General features: G+C 42.1%; 1 protein-coding gene across 4 annotated transcripts in view; it reads left to right on the plus strand.

Annotated features, from left to right (window-relative positions):
* The first annotated feature begins 1,894 nt into the window (after nt 1-1,894).
* The window catches only part of TMEM154 (transmembrane protein 154), a 38,613-nt gene continuing 22,993 nt past the window's right edge, over nt 1,895-17,514 (plus strand). For 2 of the 4 annotated variants that reach the window (XM_059721976.1, XM_059721975.1), the window contains exons 1-3: nt 1,895-2,060; nt 12,217-12,300; nt 15,113-15,442. In XM_059721976.1, coding sequence (XP_059577959.1) covers nt 1,928-2,060; nt 12,217-12,300; nt 15,113-15,442 — 547 coding nt within the window. In that variant the 5' untranslated portion in view covers nt 1,895-1,927. The remainder of the gene's footprint in view (nt 2,061-12,216; nt 12,301-15,112; nt 15,443-17,514) is intronic. The other 2 variants (XM_019481497.2, XM_014593469.3) reach the window with 1 other exon arrangement.

Genomic DNA, 17,514 nt, shown 5'->3' on the forward strand with positions numbered 1-17,514 from the left:
AACTACCTCAATTGCTAGTTAGCAGATTTATAAATACTGTAAATCTGTTAACAAGTTGGTCATTAAAATAATCACTGACCTGTTTCTCTGAGATAATAGCTGAGAAACCATAACTAATGACCTACAAAAGTAGCAATGTGTTAAGCAAAATTAATAGCGGCAGAGCAAAGCACACAATTAATCACCAAGGAGACTTCCACAATGACTAATTCTTTGTCAGCCACCAAACTTTGACTCACGCTAACTTTGAATGCAGTACAGTGAGGCTGCTACACAGAAGGCTGTGTGCACACCTCTCTCCCCTTCTCAGTTGATTTCCTACTGAAGAATAGTATTCAAGTAGTTCAGCCCACCAGTCCAGAGTAAAACCCTGCACTTATTAGAATAGATTTTAAGTAGAGGGCTGCTTCTTATCTCTATAATGGGGCAAAACAAAGTGGGGATCTACATACTCCTTAACTTGGAGAAATGTTTTCTCTGAATCTGAATTTGTGGCCTGAGCCCAGGCTAGGTTCACCACTGAGATTACAAAAGGGAGAAAGTGGGTTTACAAAAGGGAGGTGAGTGGATCCCTGCTTCATTTTCCATTATAATCTATTCTAGTGATGTGCAGCTATTGTGATCTTGTAGTCTCCTCTTGTGCAGTCTTAGAAATCCAGCAAAGCAGCAGAAAACCCAAAGGAAGTGGTAAGTCGGGGAAACGTGGTACACATGTTATTACACAAGAGCAGACAAGGGTGAGTTTTCACTGCAAAGGTTGCTTGGGGAGTGAAGAGTGGAAACTCCCCAAGAGGGCAGGTGGGAAATGAAGATCCTCATGATCGTGGGAGGAAAGTCTTGGGAACTTACTTTTATTGAGGACAGTGAGCTGAGATAATTGCCACTCAAGTATGTTCCTACAATCCCCGGTAAACCTGTGGAATATACAAACATGTCAAGCGCTATCCTCCCAGCAAATGAGTTCCATTCAGGCTTTTTTGTGTGGTTTTCTTTTGTTTGTGCTTGGATTTTTTGTTAGGGGGAACTCTTGCCCAGGAATCACTTTCTCCTCTACCCTTCCCCTACTTAGCTATAAGGAGTCATGCAATGAATAATTTCTGCTGCTGCTTAAGTCAAATTCAGATAAGAATATTGAGCCTTACATTTTGTAGCATTGGTTTCCAGTATTGTTGACTAGCCCTGGCCTCTGGGGTTCTGTTGGCCTAGATAAGCTGCCAAACATCTGCCTGTTGGCGTAAAGATTTTCTAGTGCCATACTAGTTACAATAGTATGCAAGTTCTCCCTGGGTAAATAGAAATGTATAGTGAGGCAATGGGGCTTTCTTTTCTTTCCTTTTCCCTAGATAAAAATGGACTAAAGCGTTCAGTTAGTGTTCAATTAAATGCTGCTGCAGACATCACTTTCTTTCTTCTGTTTGCTAACAGCTGTGTTGGTCTTGAACAGCGTTTTAAAGCATTTAGAACCAAACTTTTCAGACAGATCTTTTCTCTTAGGAACCCCATAATTTGTGTAGAGGTAGAGATCCCTGTGCCCTTTTGAAAATCTGACCTTTTGAGGTATCCATAGGGAACATCAGTAGTAGAAAGTATAAAATCCTCCATGCAAAGAGAGATATTTTATTTTGTGCTATTTTGTACCCATCTGTCTAGATATTTATACTATGCTTATTGCCATGACAGTGAATTTAGAGGAATAGATGATGTGTTATATACATAGGTCTCAAAAATGAGAATGACACAGCCCCCACTGACAGGTCACATAGGTGCTTCAACAGAAATAGTGCTTGAAGAGCAACTTTTTTCTGTCTTTTGCAATCATTGCTTAGCTGACAAGCCCAGACTGAATTACATCACTTCCTAAAAGCAATCAAGTACTGTACCTCTCCTTAAGAAATTTACTCAGAGAAACCCAAGCAGGAAACAGGAAATGTGCACGTTCCTGCAAACTAGGGAGAAATTAACACAGAGCATCATGTCTTATCACAGAAAAAGCAATATGCACAAGCAAAATGTCATGCTGTTTTCTGTCCTGTTTCTTGCCGCAGGATCCACCAGTTATGGTAAGTACAAAAGTGCCTTTCACATTCTAAAGAAGAACGGAGAAACATGTTTTGTGCCTGCAGCTATCATGCTGTTGGAAGGTAACACCCTGAAAATCTGATCTCTCTGAAAGATATTTGTAAAAACTTGCACTATGTTTCTTTTAGCTTTATAGCTTTGCTACTTCCAACTGTCTGCCTCTACTTATTTGTTCTCCAAACAAAGATTAGCTTGAGATGCATTATCCCAAGAACTCAGGTGTGTTCAGAGGCAGGTTTTTCTTCTGACCCAACAGTAGTTTTCTGTTATTATTTTAACTGTGCGGTGTATTTTGTTTCTAAAAGGCATGCTTTCTTAATATCAACATTTAATGGGAAAGTTAAAAAAGTGTGCTTTAGCTGCATTCAACATTCCAGCTGAGTATTCATGCAGCCACAATGAACAAATTATATTCAACAAAAAAATAGTTTGTACCATAGACTAATATACCAATGTTCCCTCTTGCAGAACAAAATATTCTCTGTTGTAATTTGGATAGTTTCATTTTGAAGGAAAAAAATCATTAGTTAAAAAAAAGTCACATAACAAACCAATAAAATGCTTGTGTGTCATGCCCACAGGCTTTTACCAGTTCTGTTTTTTATGCATGCTACTGTGGGTTTCATTTGCATTTTGTGCATGAAACAGCGGCAGTAGATGAACAATGTTGGCAGTTCTTTTAATAAAAACCTACAACTGTCTTCCTTCTGTGCCTTTGGGTGTGAAACAAATCACAATGAAGTATTTCAGTATGCATCAATAATAATGGAGTAGCCAGCAACAGTTGTCCTTAAAGCATAAAGAGAGAACAGTTACTCCCATTGTTGCCAACCTACTTCCACTATGGTTTTAATGACTTTCATGAAAAGGTTTGGGGGAGGGGGGGTGTTCCCCATAAAAACAGTGTTCAGATCACGATGCAAAACTGGGTTTGAGACTCCCATTACATTAAAGATCTTATTATGGCTAAAAATCATGTTTAACCACATAGGAGCTCTGACTGAGTTATAGTGTTGTGTAGTCTTACCTAAATAGATTAAATTAAAATGTGCTACAGACATGGTTAAAGAAAGAAATAATACATTCTAGGCTTCAAACTTGCATTGCAAACAAAGTCAACAGAAAAAAAAATCCCTACCCACAACAAGCAGAGAAGCAGTGCTAGAAAAGGAATTCTTTGAGGCATGATGGAAAATAGACAGATTTCAAAGGATGTGGTTTAATTATGCTGCATCTTTACAAACACGTCTGGGGAATTTGATAAGGCAGTGCAGGTCATCATTACTTCCTTAATCATTTCTACCTGGTGGTGGTCTGCTCTCAACCCCCTCATCCCTCTAGAACAGTTACACAGCCTAATCATAATCAGCTATCCCTCAATATGAGGATGATGTCTGCCGGTGGTGGGGGGTAGGGTAGGGTAGGGTAGGGTAGGGTAGGGTAGGGGGGAAATTACCGGTGAGTTTTAAGGTGGCTGAGGAGTCCAATCCATGCTCTGCAAGTTTTTCCACACATATGACAAGTGCTGCCTGGGGGGGTGGGGGGGGGGGCACACAACTGTTGGCCAGGATGTTGTGCACTCTGCTGTTTCTTGGCTTCCTGAGCAAGACAGTTCTCTTTGAAGTGGGCTGTACCTTGATGTATGGTACAGCACCATTAAGACCTGTTACCAGCCAGCACTTTCAAATTTGTAGGGTTGATGCCACCCTTCTTAAGGCATGTTTTTAGGGTGTCCTTGTAGTGCTTCCTCTGTTTTCTGCAGGTCCTCTTACCATGACTAAGTTGAGAGAAGGGGAGACAAGTGTCAGCCATCTGCATACCGTGTCCAGCCCAGTGGAGTTGATAGTTCATGATCTTTGCCTCAACTCTGGTTATATTAGCTTCAGAGAGGATGCTGGCATTAGTGCAGTGGTCTTCCCATCTAATGCAAAGAATCTTCCTGAGGCAACGCTGATGGAGCCATTCCAGGCACTTAAGATGGCTTCCATATGTCGCCCACGTCTCACATCTGTAGAGGAGCCTGGGGATAACCACTGCATTGCAGACTAGGATCTTAGTTTCCATCTGCTGATCTCAGCCACCAAAGACACTGTGAAGCAGCTTTGTGAAGGATACGGTGGCAGAGTGAATCCTATGTTCGATTTCTACGTCAAGACTGACTGATAGTCTAATAACATCTCAGATGAGAGATCACAGGCAGGTTAAAGGGGTTTTTTTATTCACTGAATCACACATTAGGAACCTCTATCCTGTTCCTAAGCTTCTTAAGGATGCTTTCATAAGTCTAGTTCTTAGTCTAGTTTATAAAGGGATTGGATCCCCTATGAAAAAAATACCTCCATTGGTCACCTGCTAGAATGTATCTTTTTCAGCTTTACCTCCTGAGCCACCCACCGGGTCCTGGGCTGCTGTAAAAAAGGCAACCCCCCCCACAACCTTGCTGATCTGATGTCAAGGAAAGTTCCTGTCCAGTCCTGAAAAAGGCAACTACCGTAATACCTAAAGCAGACTGCAGTCCTACTCTAATCTGAGGGGAGAAGAGGTGGGAGCTGTTAATCTGAGCAAGAGAGGGAGCTCAGACTGGAGGGATGGGGTTTAAATCCTTTTCACTCACATGCTCAGGGCCCACTTTCTCAGTGCTCCCAATCCTAAAAGGTGGGATTCTTAACAGATCCCCTATCCTTTTCCCCACCCTCCATCTTTGAGGTTTGGGGATTGCAATCTCTTTCTGAAGTTGATTTTAATAATACTGAAGGGTCCACATTCTCAGGTGATCTCAGTAAGGCCTCACCTATGCTTATGAGGCCATTTACAAAACAGGAGGCTTTAAGAACAACTGCAGTGCTAATAGCAACAAACCCTTTCTAGATCTCCTTTCTGAATTGCACTCGAGTTTTGCAAAGTCCACATCTCATCATTTGGATTATAATTACTAAAAGGTTTGGTCCCAGCTACATTAGACTAAACTGTGCTTTAATTAATTCTGGGTGTGTAATCAGATGTGTCTGCACAACAGCTGGTTTTATAATGTAGATGATTCCACCCAAGCTGTGCTGGCATTCCCGAGAATGTTCCAGGTCCTTTTGTAGTCTGTTGAGTCCTTGGGAAGTTGGTGAACAAGATACCGTTGTGCCATACAACAAGAAACGTGTTCCGACACAGACGTAATAATAGGCTTCATTCAGAGGACATCAGAGTGTTAGATCCCATACTATATTTGTGCTGTATCTCCATGCTATTATCATTCTTTGCCATCACTGAAGAGGCTCTCTCAATTCAGTTTCTAAATATGCTGAAACTTGTACAACAGTATTTACAGAAACCCTACAGTGCTGGAAAGAGCTTGTGGGTCAAGTTGCACTGAGGAATGATTGCCTTTTTCTCTTCCCCATAGTGGTAAGTTCCAAAGTGGATTTGGATTCGACAAAGCTGAGCATTGCGAGTTTCTAACAAAGTGAAATGAGGGTCTGCTATCATCCTCTTTTATCTGCTATCATCCTCTTTTGTCTGCCTCCTCTTACTCCCAGTGAATTGCTTGCCAAATGCCCTGTTTGCTGTCCCTGTTTGCTTGGTCCCCAGTTGGTCTCTCCAACACTTCCAGACAGAGATGATCCTGCATTGCATAGGCAATGGTTCTCAAACTTTTAGGACTCGAAGCATGCCTCATTGGACTCAAGGCACCCCTCCAAAACTTATGTGAAATAGGTGGCACAGAGTTTCAATGGATGCCACTAATTTATATATTACAGTGTTTACCTCTTTGCAGACGGGCCTGGCAGTAGGGGCAGGAGACTGGTCAGGTATGGACAAGCCTGAGCCTGTGCTCATCTCCTCACACCTCACTTATCCTCTCATCCCTCAGGGCACCCTTTGAAGGATCTGGCAACACCCTGGATGAGAATCACTGGTACAGGCGGTTGGACTAAATTACCTCCTAAAGTCCATTCCAGCCCTATTTTTCTGTGATTCTGTCATTCTGTCCGACATGGCACACCACATTTGGAGCACCCTCCCTTTTCAAAGATGACCCTTAAGTTTAGCTGTCTGTAAGGCAGGTATGGAAACATGGACAGGTTTTTTACTGAGCAGGTGAATTCTTTGTGTATCTTCTCTCATCACCTTCCATTTTATTCATAAGGGCTTTACTTTTTTATGTTCCTAAAATGCAGATGCACGTCAGAGAGAATCTTTCCTCATACATCAGCAAAACTGTATCCTAAATGCCAGTCTGTGACCCCATTGCAATGTCCCCAAGGTAGTATATGAATGCTAATAATAAAGGCTTATATATAGATTTTAAACTTTTGAGAATCAAGGAGTCTAGGAAGATTCCCCATCACAAATTGTTGGGGGAAATGAGGGTTCACAGATGTCACTGAAAACAGAATTGGAAGACAGCAAGGTAAAGCAGGTATAAGTAACTGCACAATTTAGTCTACAGACCTTTTTACTGGTGATTAAAAATGAGACTGAAGTTTTCCTAAATGCTGGAGTAAATTTGCAGCGCTGGTGGGTAAAAATACCAGGAATAAAGTTGTACCAGAAATACAACCTAGTGTAGCAGAATAAAGCTGTTCCGTAATCTAGAAATAAATGGAAAGGTTCAGACATTAGCTGAAACAGTTTTCTGGTAAACATCTGTTTTTATAGGATTCTTTCTATGGATTTGACTTTTACAACAGTGTAAATTTTACTTCTTTAAACTAGCACATCTATTAATTGGCTAGTCTCCTGTTCTTTGAAGGATTGCTTCCTAGGAATGTATTTAAGGCAGGTATTAACATGTAACCTGATCATTCTGAGGCAGGAGACTCCTTAGCTTTACATCCAGTTCAATCAGATAAATATGGTAGAAAATATTCAGGCAGAAATTAAAATGAACAAACTGAAGACACCCCCAACAGGACATGTCAATAAACAAATGCAATGTTAAACAAAATTGTACTTGCAACATGCCACCTGTATATATTTTTAATAAATATTTTGGGATATAGTGGATATCTGCTTACATCAGTACATACAGTATTTTAACCATTTTATTTTTTAAGACCTAGTTTCAGTCTTCCGTTAACTGGACCTTTTATGTTTTCTACAAAACAATTCCCTTTAAAATAAGTATTTTTGAGTGTTTCATCAATTGACATAGTTTCCTTAAAAAAACCCAAACCTGAAGTACAATACCATACCTTCAAAACATTTCCCTTCAGAGAATTCTTTAATAGTTTGGTTTTATCAGAATCTGGTCAGGGAATTTTGATGATTTTCTAATGGAACACTAGATGTGCTGATTACACAGTTTTCTGCTTAGTTCCACATTCAACAAAAAAGAGATGTTTTTTCACCTGCCTCCTTTTTCAAGAAACTAAATTTATATCTCTTGGTGCAAAACCAAAACCCTCAGAGGGGAAAACGCATCAGGTATTGCATTCAGATAAAAAAGCAACATAAATTGCTCATTTTTTGCTATCTAAATATGTAAGGTCGAATCTACAAAAGGTGCTGAAAATAGTGGTAGCAGTATTTTATTTACAGCTTCTGCAAATTGGGCCAGTGATGAGGAGTGGCAAGCAGGTATCATCAGCATCCCAGTAACAAAAAGGACATAATGCTAAGGAAGATTTTTCTGACATAGTGAACATGCCTGCATACAACACTGTTTGTCCTTTTCACAGTTTAAGTGAATTTTCTTGACTTCAAAGTGCCACCAGTAGTGGTAATGATCCTACTGTGAAATGTGTTTTTAGTTGCTGCTAAAAATTGCTCAATTATAAAGGGCTAGACTCTGATGCCCTTACTCAGTTTTGTAGTATGTTCCTGTGGGGAACCCCATTATTGCTTATCACTAAAGATGTACTACACACTGTGCATAAGGGTATCAGAGTCTGACTGAGAAAGGGGCTAATAACACTGGGATGGGTGAGCAAAGGCATGTGCTGTACAAGGTCCCATCTACAGCTTCACCAGTACACATCTGTTCTGTTCTGTTCTGTAATTCTCCCTTCCCACTAATTAGAGTTATGCTACACTATGCAGTGCTGCATGGTGTTGACAGATGAGATCACCATAGACATTATCTGTCACTTGAGATCTAAGTCATAAATTGAACCCTGGGCTTTCACAGTTATAAGATGGAGAAGTTAAAGTGAAATCTCTAAATGCAGCAGTTAAAATGTGGGTGGCAAGAGCAGTTTCCTGAAAACAGTCTGGTATAATTGGCTACCCAACTGCAGAAGGATGTATTTAATTCTCCCAAATCAAAGCACCTGAGGAAAAAGAAATTGTGATCAAGGAATAGATGGCATTTTGTCTCTGGGATGATGTGAAGTGAACAAATACTCATGCAGACAAGGTCACCCCCTGTATTTTGACATTTTCTTTGCCTAGAGAGGGGAAATGGTAATTCTATTTAACATGGAGACAAGAGATTTGAAATCTGCTTTACAGCTTGAAAATATAGGCAAATAAAGAGCAGCAGAGAGATTGGAACAGTCTCTCTTGGAAATCAAATGCAAAATATATTCCAACTGCAAGCTTAGAAGCTTGTGGTTAATGAGACTTAACTATTTGTTCTTGCTTTAAAGTGCACATCAAGTTTAAGAAATTTGAACAACTTTGATAAATTATTTCCTCTAAACATAACTAAAACTGAAGCTGTTTTCCCTCAAACTGCTCTATTTGTACAATTTTTAGCAGCAAAGTAGACAGGTTTCAAAGGAAAGGTGATCAGAGCAGAAAAAATAAAACAAGGTCTTTTAAATAGTTCTGTGACACTGTGTTGGTTTGTCTGACCTGCCAATATTCTGCTTAGCCAGGCAGTAGTTGACAACCCATGTGTCTGCTTTAACACTTTGGCTAATTACAACTGCATGGTGATGTAAATAGGCATTGAAATTGATGACTATAAACAGTATCTGAAAGGAGAATCAGGCAAAAAAGGAATAAATAGTGCAGTGCAGTAATCTCTCTGCCTGAGAACTTGCTGATAGACTTAAAGCAGAGCCACGAATATAATGAGCTATAAGAGTAGGCAAAGAAAATACACAAAGAATCATAGAAACTTGGGGTTGAAAGGGACTTCAGGAGGTCATCTAGTCCAACCCCCTCCCCAAAGCAGGACCATTCCCAACTATATCATTCCAGCCAACCCTTCTTTTTACCCTTCATATCCCTTGCTAGCTGCAACTCCAATTTCTCTTTGGCCTTCCTTTTTATCCCTGCATACCCGAGCAATGCTCTTGTACTCTTCCATAGTCATTTGTCCAAGTTTCCACCTCCTGTAAGCTTCCTTTTTGTGTTTTAGCTCATTGAAGAGTTCCCTGCTAAGCTGAGGTGGTCTTCCGCAATATTCGATAGTCTTCATGCACGTCAGGGTGGTTTGTTCCTGCACCCTCAGTAAAGTAAAACTAGCTATCCTAGACTCCTTTCTTCTTTAGACTGGCCTCCCAGGGGATCCTGCCCATCCGTTTCCTGAGCAAGTCACAGTCTGCTTTTCTGATGTCCAGGGTCCTTACTCTGCTGCTCTCTTTCCTTTCCTTCCTCAGGACCCTGAACTCAATCATCTCATGGTCACTGCTGCCCAAGTTGCCATCCACTTCTATATTCTCTACCAATTCTTCCCTGTTGGTGAGCAGCAGGTCAAGAAGAGGACAGTTCCTAGTTGGCCTCTCCAACACCAGGAAGTTGTTCCCAACACTTTGCAAAAACTTCCTGGATTGCGTGTGCAGTGCTGTATTGCCCTCCCAGCAGATGTCAGATTGACTAAAGACCCCCATTAGAACCAGGGTCTGTGTTCTGGAAACTTCCATTAACTGTTTAAAGGAAGCCTCTTCCACCACAGCATCACACTTGTTGCTCTCCCCTCTAACCCTAACTGAGACTTTCAATAGGCTTGTGTTCAGTTTCAAATTGGAGCTCTGAGCACTCATACAACTCTTTTACATGAAATGCAACTCCTCCTTCTCTTCTCCCTTGCCTGTCCTTCCTGAACAGTTTATACCCACCCATGACAGTGCTCCAGTCATGCGAGCTATCCCACCAAGTCTCTGTTTTTCCAGTCACATCATAGTTCCAAAACTGTACAAGGACTTCCAGTTCTTCCTGTCTGTTTCCCAGGCTCCATGCATTCATGTACAGACATCCAAGGTAACTAACTGATTGCTCTATTTTCTCAGGAAGAATGATGAAGGCCTCCCCTGTTACCCACTCCTACTTATGCCTCCTCCAGGTCACCAGCTGCCCCACTTACCTCAGGGTTTTGGTCTTCATCTCCTGGCAAACCTAGTTTAAAGCCCTCCTAACTAGGTTAGTGAGCCTGTTTGCAACGATGCTCTTCCATCTCTTTGTTAGGTGCATCCCACCTCTTCCTAGCAATCCTTCTTGGAACAGTATCCCATGGTCAAAGAAGCCAAAGTCCTGCTGGCAACACCATCTATGCAGCCATGTATTAATCTGAATAATATGCCCACTCCTGCATGGGCCTTTCCCCTTGACCGGAAGGATGGAGGAAAACACCACCTGAGCCCCCGGCCCCTTTGCCCTTGGACCCAGAGTCCTGTAGTCACTTTTCATCTGTTCAAGGACACCCCTAGCAGTATCACTGGCTCACATGGATGAGCAGCATGGAGTAGTAGTCAGAGGGCTGGATGAGTATCAATAATCCCTCCATGACATATTGGATCTGGACTCCAGGCAAGCAGCAGGCCTCCAGAGACAACAGGTCAGGCCAGCAGATGGACTCCGTCCCCCACAAAAGGAAATCTTCAACCACCACCACCCATCACTTCCTTTTGGTGGGAGTAATCTGGAAACACTCAACCTTGGGGATGCTTGGCCTGGCCTCCTCCACCGGTGGAACATGCTTCTCCTCCTCTGTTGCTAGGGCTCCACATCTGTTCTCTAGGTAAACCACTGCAGGTGGGGATGAAGACCTCTGCATGCTGCCAAAGACACAAGCTTCCAGGTTCTACCTTCCTGGGAGTCCACCACTCACACTGCAGGCAGTCCCCAACCTGGATGTCACTGGAAGTAACCTGCAAGCCACAGTCTCCACAGCACCAAACCAGGACCTGGGTGGAAGCCTTAACAGTGGGTGGTCCTTCCTGCACAGATACCTCATAAGTGCAAGCATAGAAAGAGCTGGCAGTAGCATGGCTCTGGCACTGTGATGTCCTCCAGCCATCTCTCTGGGTCTCTTGAATCTGCTGCCTTGCTCTTCCTGCCTGTGGAAGTCTGAGGCTCTCATAGAGAGATGCTCACAGTCAATCTACCCCAGATTTGCTAATTCTCTTTGGAACTTGCAGAGCTGACCCAAGCAGGGTGTGGAGCTTGGGGCAAATCAGCCCATGCAGGGCCCCGCTCCTGCTCTGGTCCCATGTGCCCCAGACCCAAAGAAGCTGCCACTGCCATTGGCAGTGGCAGTGGCGGAGGGTCGGGGTGGCGAGCAGCTGGATGCGAAGCCAGCAATGCGGAGTCAACACAGTCACTCCGCCCAGCTCCCTGGGGCCCCCCAAAGTGTGGGGCCTGGGGCAGTCACTCTGATTCATCCCCCTCCTCCTCTCCCTTCCCCCCCAGGGATGGCCCTGGGTACTCCGCCTGCCATGCCTTTGATGTTAAAGAAAATCCAAAGGGAAAAAGTAAATATTGGGAGGCAAACTGATGTTTCTTACTGCTGCATTTCCAGTCATTGGGCCTCTTCACAGGGCTCTTCCACCCCATACACTGCCCTTACCACAGCAGAAGTTTGGGGTGCAATCTCTGAATTATAGTCTGTGCTTAGTGCACTAATACAGTCTCAGGTGAGCTTAAAGTTGCCTGCTGCATGGATCGTGAACTGTTCCCCACATTTGGGCTTATACCTCCACAAGTTCCACTCCAAGCCCATCCTTAGATTTGCTTGCCTTTGTAAGCTCAGGAGTATACTTCTCTGCCCGTGTTCATGATTTCCTCCCACCACCTGTGCTCACTTTGCACCAGAACTTCATTTATGTTCTGCCTTAATTGATGGGCCCTGATTGGGAACCATAGCCAGCTTACTCAATCCCCTGGCTAGCCCTGGGCTCTGTCCCCATTGCAGGGAAGAACACCCAGTGTCACAGGGCAGACCCCCTTAACTGGTCCTTCACCTCTTCTTCCCTCTAGGTGATGGACATGGAATGACTCACTCACCACATGGATTTTCTTCAGGCCTCCAGGATTATACTCATAGACTGGCTCACCTCTCAGGTAAGTTTCACTGCTTCCTGATTGTCTTCTGCCAGACCCGTTGACCCCTGGTTGGGGTTAGGTAATTGCTGTGCCCCTGTGGAGCTGCACAAGCTCTTCTCTAAGGAAATGCCACTTGCCTGGCCCTGGCACTTTAACTTCCTCTGAGCCTATCCGGTGGTTTTACGTCCACCCATTCTTCCCCCGGGGGCACCCAGCGAAAATCAGTTAAAGCCAGTCTCTTTCTTCACATGCTTTATTGACATTCTTAACACGCAAGTGGGACACTCCCCATCCACAGTTCCATTGCCTTGTTGCACTTTGGGACAGGACACGACCTCTGCCCTGTCACACTGTCCCTCTCTCCAAGAACACCTTCCCTAGCAAAATCCCCTGTAAGCTAGCCTGTTCACTGCTCCTTGGTCCTGAAAGCTTCCCTTTTCCCTGCTAATCTGCTTCCTCTCACCAACCTTACAGTGAAGGAAAATGAGAGTTTCTGGGCAAGCTTCCTTGAGAACTCCCCACTCACTCTGGACTCTAGTTAAACAAAAGGTTTAGGTATTGTTTTAACTGCTGAGTTTTAGCTACATACACTAATTTTTTATATAGATTATTTACTCTTATTTAAGGAAATAGCTTATTTTAAAGGCTCTCCTTCAAAGAGGGGAGTCACAAACTAACTTGAAAGCTGCTTGCAAACTGCCATGTTTGCTTGCCCTGTTCACTCACTCCCTGGTTGCTCAGGGTGCCTCTACACATGCTCTGATGTGTTTTAACTAGAACACGTTGGAGCAGACTTGACTAATTGAGTCTGTTCTGCATTCTAATTAGAACACTCTAGCATCGCTGCAGCATCACACATATAAGCCCCCACAGGTTTAATAATGGCCATTGGAATGCTTTAACATTGAATGAGTTTTAGTTAAAAATCCTGTGGTCATGTTTAAATGAGTGGGGGCTTGATAGATGGGACACTGCAGCATTTTAATTAAATCAGCTTTCTGGGAATCGCTAATTAAAACACCTCCTCCCCCTCCCCCAAGCATGTACATAGGCACCCTCTGGGAGTCTCTTTTTATACCCTCCTGGGCCTAGACTGGGTCCACCCCTTATTAAGGCTTTTGTCAGACGCAAGCAGCAATCATCCAGCTGGCCTCACTTCCACATGCCCAGACACACAGACCACCAAACAAACACTCAGCAAGCAAAGCACACAGACAGCCCTGGCTCACTTACCTTCCTAGAGCAGAAACTAGTGCCTGCTGCCTTGCTCCTCTTCCTCTTCCCCTTCCTCCTCTTACAGCCAGTGAACTGCTTGCCAAATGCCCTGTTTGCTGTCCCCGTTTGCTCCACGCCATAACGCGGTATTACTTGAAAATGATGCAGAAATTACATTTTTCTTTGAGTCAATATGTGCCATAGCTGCCGTAAAACAAAGGAGAAAGTTAAGTGACTAGTCCATGTTTGTATAGAATATTTTGAAAAGTGAGAAGCTAACACAATAATATATTTAGAATGAGATGGCATGATGACTTTTTCCATATTAATCTGTTCGTGTGCACTGATTTCTAGCAAAGAGTAAAAGAACCAGGAATGAATGTGATGAGTATGGTATAAATATGTCAATAAAATATTGTTGTGGCAGCTTCAGACAATACATTCACATTTCTATATTAATTTAAAGTGTCATTTCCTTATGTGAGATACTCATTTTCACTTTTATTAAAGTCGAACAGAAAGGAGAAGCAATACTGTCCAATGGATTAAGCACGAGAAGAGGTTCTAGTATTCTAATTTTGGATTCCCCACTGATTCACCATAGATCTCAGGGGAAAATCACTTTTTCTGCCTCTCCGATGCCTCGCTTGTAAAATAGACGTGATAATTTTTCATCTCACGGGAGCACTATTGAAAATAATGTGTTAACAAAGCATGTAAACTTCTAGGTGTATGACTGGTTCCAGTCATGTGGGGTTCTGAGCATCTTCAACATATTACTGAGATTAATTGACTTGAGCAAAAACTTAGTCTGGGCAGTCTTATGCAGGCAAGTATTTAGCAGTCCACCAAACTGGAGTCAGGTTATGAAGATAACCTGTGCTGTAGTTGCAGCTTGTGCTACACTGCCATGCATCTGGATCAGTGGAGGAGCAGCTGCTGCAATGTGTTCTTGGAATCCTTTACAGTTTGGGCTTCACCAGTCCATGGGGAGCAGGTGTGGAAGTCAACATTTCTATGGGCTTTACTCTGTCCTGGCTTAGCCCTATTCCTGCAGCCCTCAGACATTTGAGAGAATTGATCATTTTGGAGAGGGAACAGTAGGGAAATAGGGACATTGGTGAACTTTATGGAGGGTCATGGAGAGAGTTGGTGAGCTAGGGATAATGGACTGATTAGTAAATGATTGAGAGGGTGAAGGGGTGAAAGAGGGCAAGTCCAAGACTGTCAGAATTGATGACTGAATGTCACAGTGATAAGGGTATCTGGTGTGTGAGAGAATAGGGGTGCAGCAAGATCAGGTATGGGTATAAAAAAAGGTGTATTTGCTTGAAAACAGTTGTGTAAATGTGGTTGTAAAGGCAAGGGGGTTGAACAGGTTTATGTGTTTAATAAATGCAAGCTAGCAGACTTTGGTTTGGGTAAGTAAGTTTTCCTCATAAAATCACAATGCTATTCTAGTTCTATATATAAATACCAAGACTTACAAGTGTGCGTGTGTTAAGTAAGGCAGATGCAGGTTAAATGAAGAGCAAATATTATAGCCATATGCTTTGACTCTTTATAAATTCCAATAACAGGTGAAAATGTTAAGATGTTCACATATGTTTTGCAGACTCTGAAACAGAAGAAGATAATTCAGGAGACAGTCCACTATTATCACCCATTGTTATAACAACTCCTAGTCCAGAAAGATCTACTGCACTTTTTACAGCTGCCCTTACCCCTGATCTGAAATCTTCCACCACACCAGAAGAGCCCGAGTTAGGATTTGAAACAGGAAATAATGCAACTACTGAGTCAAAAGATGAAAACAATAACAACACAGAAATGGAAGGTGTTAACCCAGCCTTAATATATGGCGTCCCTGCAGTCTTACTCATTGTATTAATTCTGCTGATCATTTCTTTTGTAATATGGCACAAAAAGAAAAAGTCTAAGCAAGGTAAAATTTAACAATTCTCAAATGTCAGATGGAACTTTTTATAAAATAGCCAGTGGGAACAGGAAGGGATTTCAAGAAATGGAGTGTAATGGATTCTCTGCTAGTTAGTGATAGTTTTCATATACAGAAAAGGAATGTACTATGAAACTACTATTTTTCCCCTATCTCAAACCACTGTATGTGCAGTATATTCCATTTATGCTTAATCTAATTCTGCTTAGCATCCTCTATATATCTTTTACATATATGACAGCAATGACGGGATTCTCTGGCTTTTCACATCTGTGGTAGTTAAGAGTAAAACACGACTACATGTGATTTTTCCTGTTCTGTTCTTATGTTGACAAATTCCAAAAACTAGGGTTTCTCTTGCTTTTATTACCCATGAGGGACAAACTACTGGAAGTTAAGTAAACAGAAGCAAAACCTTGATGAGAGAATTTTATACATGAATTTCATTTTAAGGGAAGTTTTCCCTGAGATTCTGTAGAGTACTAACAGATGTGAAACTACTTGCTAAAATCAAAGCAATTTCTTAAGAATCATGTGAGCATGCTGTCTGTATTCTGCAATAGGAAGAATACAATTTCAGGAAACCACATATACGCTGTCTTAAAAACTCCACTGTGTGAAACAATAGAAACTGAACAGAAGCAGAGCCTTAAAATTAATCTGTGATGCTTTTTTTTTAAAATGTGCATGCTGATTTTTAAAAACATGCATGTTATGAAAAGTGTATCAATCTACACATATTGAATGACAAACATATACACAGGGACAGAATTTTATTGAACCTTTGTAAATGCACCTGCATTCTTTCTAGGATATACCACCAACTCTCACCAAATGGGTGCTGAGGCATGTGGTTATGTGTTCACACACAAATAGTGAACTGGACATGGTAAAATATGTGTGTGCTGTCACAGGCTTACAGGAAATGTGGCCCCTAAAGAGTTCCAGGAGCACAATTTTGGGTACCTGTTCTCTTTCACTTCTGGCTTGGAACTACTACCTCTGTTCAGCTTCTGTTTTTCACAAAGTAGAGTTATTAAGACAGGATGGTTATAGTTTCCTGAATTTGCTTAGATGCACCATTCGGCTTGCCTGTAGCTTCTAATTGGATTGTTCAACAAACAATCATTCATGAGCAGGTTGGGAGCTTCAGCATCTTTTTGAGCTCACCTGTAGAGGAGATTAGCTATCTGCATAATGGCTGGCTATACCACTCTACAAAGTTTCTCTCTTTTTTTGGTATAAATACTCTCGTTTCTCCCACAGCTTTTAGTACTTCTTTCTACCTCACTCTGTCCTCCTCTCCATTTTCTTTCATTTTTCATCCTTGTCTTATCAGGAGTTTAAACCAAATGTGTCTTTCTTGAAAACCATCCCCTTTGGTGTCTATCTAGTTTAGCTTCCTTTATCCCATTGACACTTCAGCAGCCATTCAAGCCACTCCACCTTTTCCTCCCTTGTGGAAAAGAGCTTGCACCCCACATGTGCAGTTCCCATGATCTTCTTTCAGAAGTAGGGGGACTGCAGACAACCTGCATCAGACTGTCTTGAAGCTTGCAGTAAACTATTTATATAGCAGTTGTTGCTCTTGCAGGCTGTCACTTTCCTTGAGCCAACATATTAGGCTTACGTTGCTCTGTGTTTGCTCTCTCCTGTACACTGCCTGGCTCGTGTTCTGAATGTGATATCTCACTGCACTCATCTATGTTCCACTGACTTTAGCTCCTGATTTCTACTCAAACCAAACACCATTACTATCTTATGGCTCATGGAACATCAGAGTGGAAGAGGTCTTTCCAGCCATTCAGGCCAGTCATCTGTGTTCATGGACAATCATTTGTCCAGCAAATGACTTCTTTTTAATAACTAGCAGGGTTTCTAAATTATCAGCTTCTATCAATATATTCAAAGAAATTACTGATTAAGAACCAAATCTTCACTGTAAATTATAGATGGCAGGTAAGAAAACACATCAAACATTTTATACCATTGTATACTAAAATTATACAATTTTAGTTGTAATCTAAACATTAACTATTTAACTTTTTGAAAACTGGAAT

The sequence above is a fragment of the Alligator mississippiensis genome, chromosome 2 (genome assembly GCF_030867095.1).
Source record: "Alligator mississippiensis isolate rAllMis1 chromosome 2, rAllMis1, whole genome shotgun sequence".
Lineage (NCBI taxonomy): Eukaryota > Metazoa > Chordata > Crocodylia > Alligatoridae > Alligator > Alligator mississippiensis.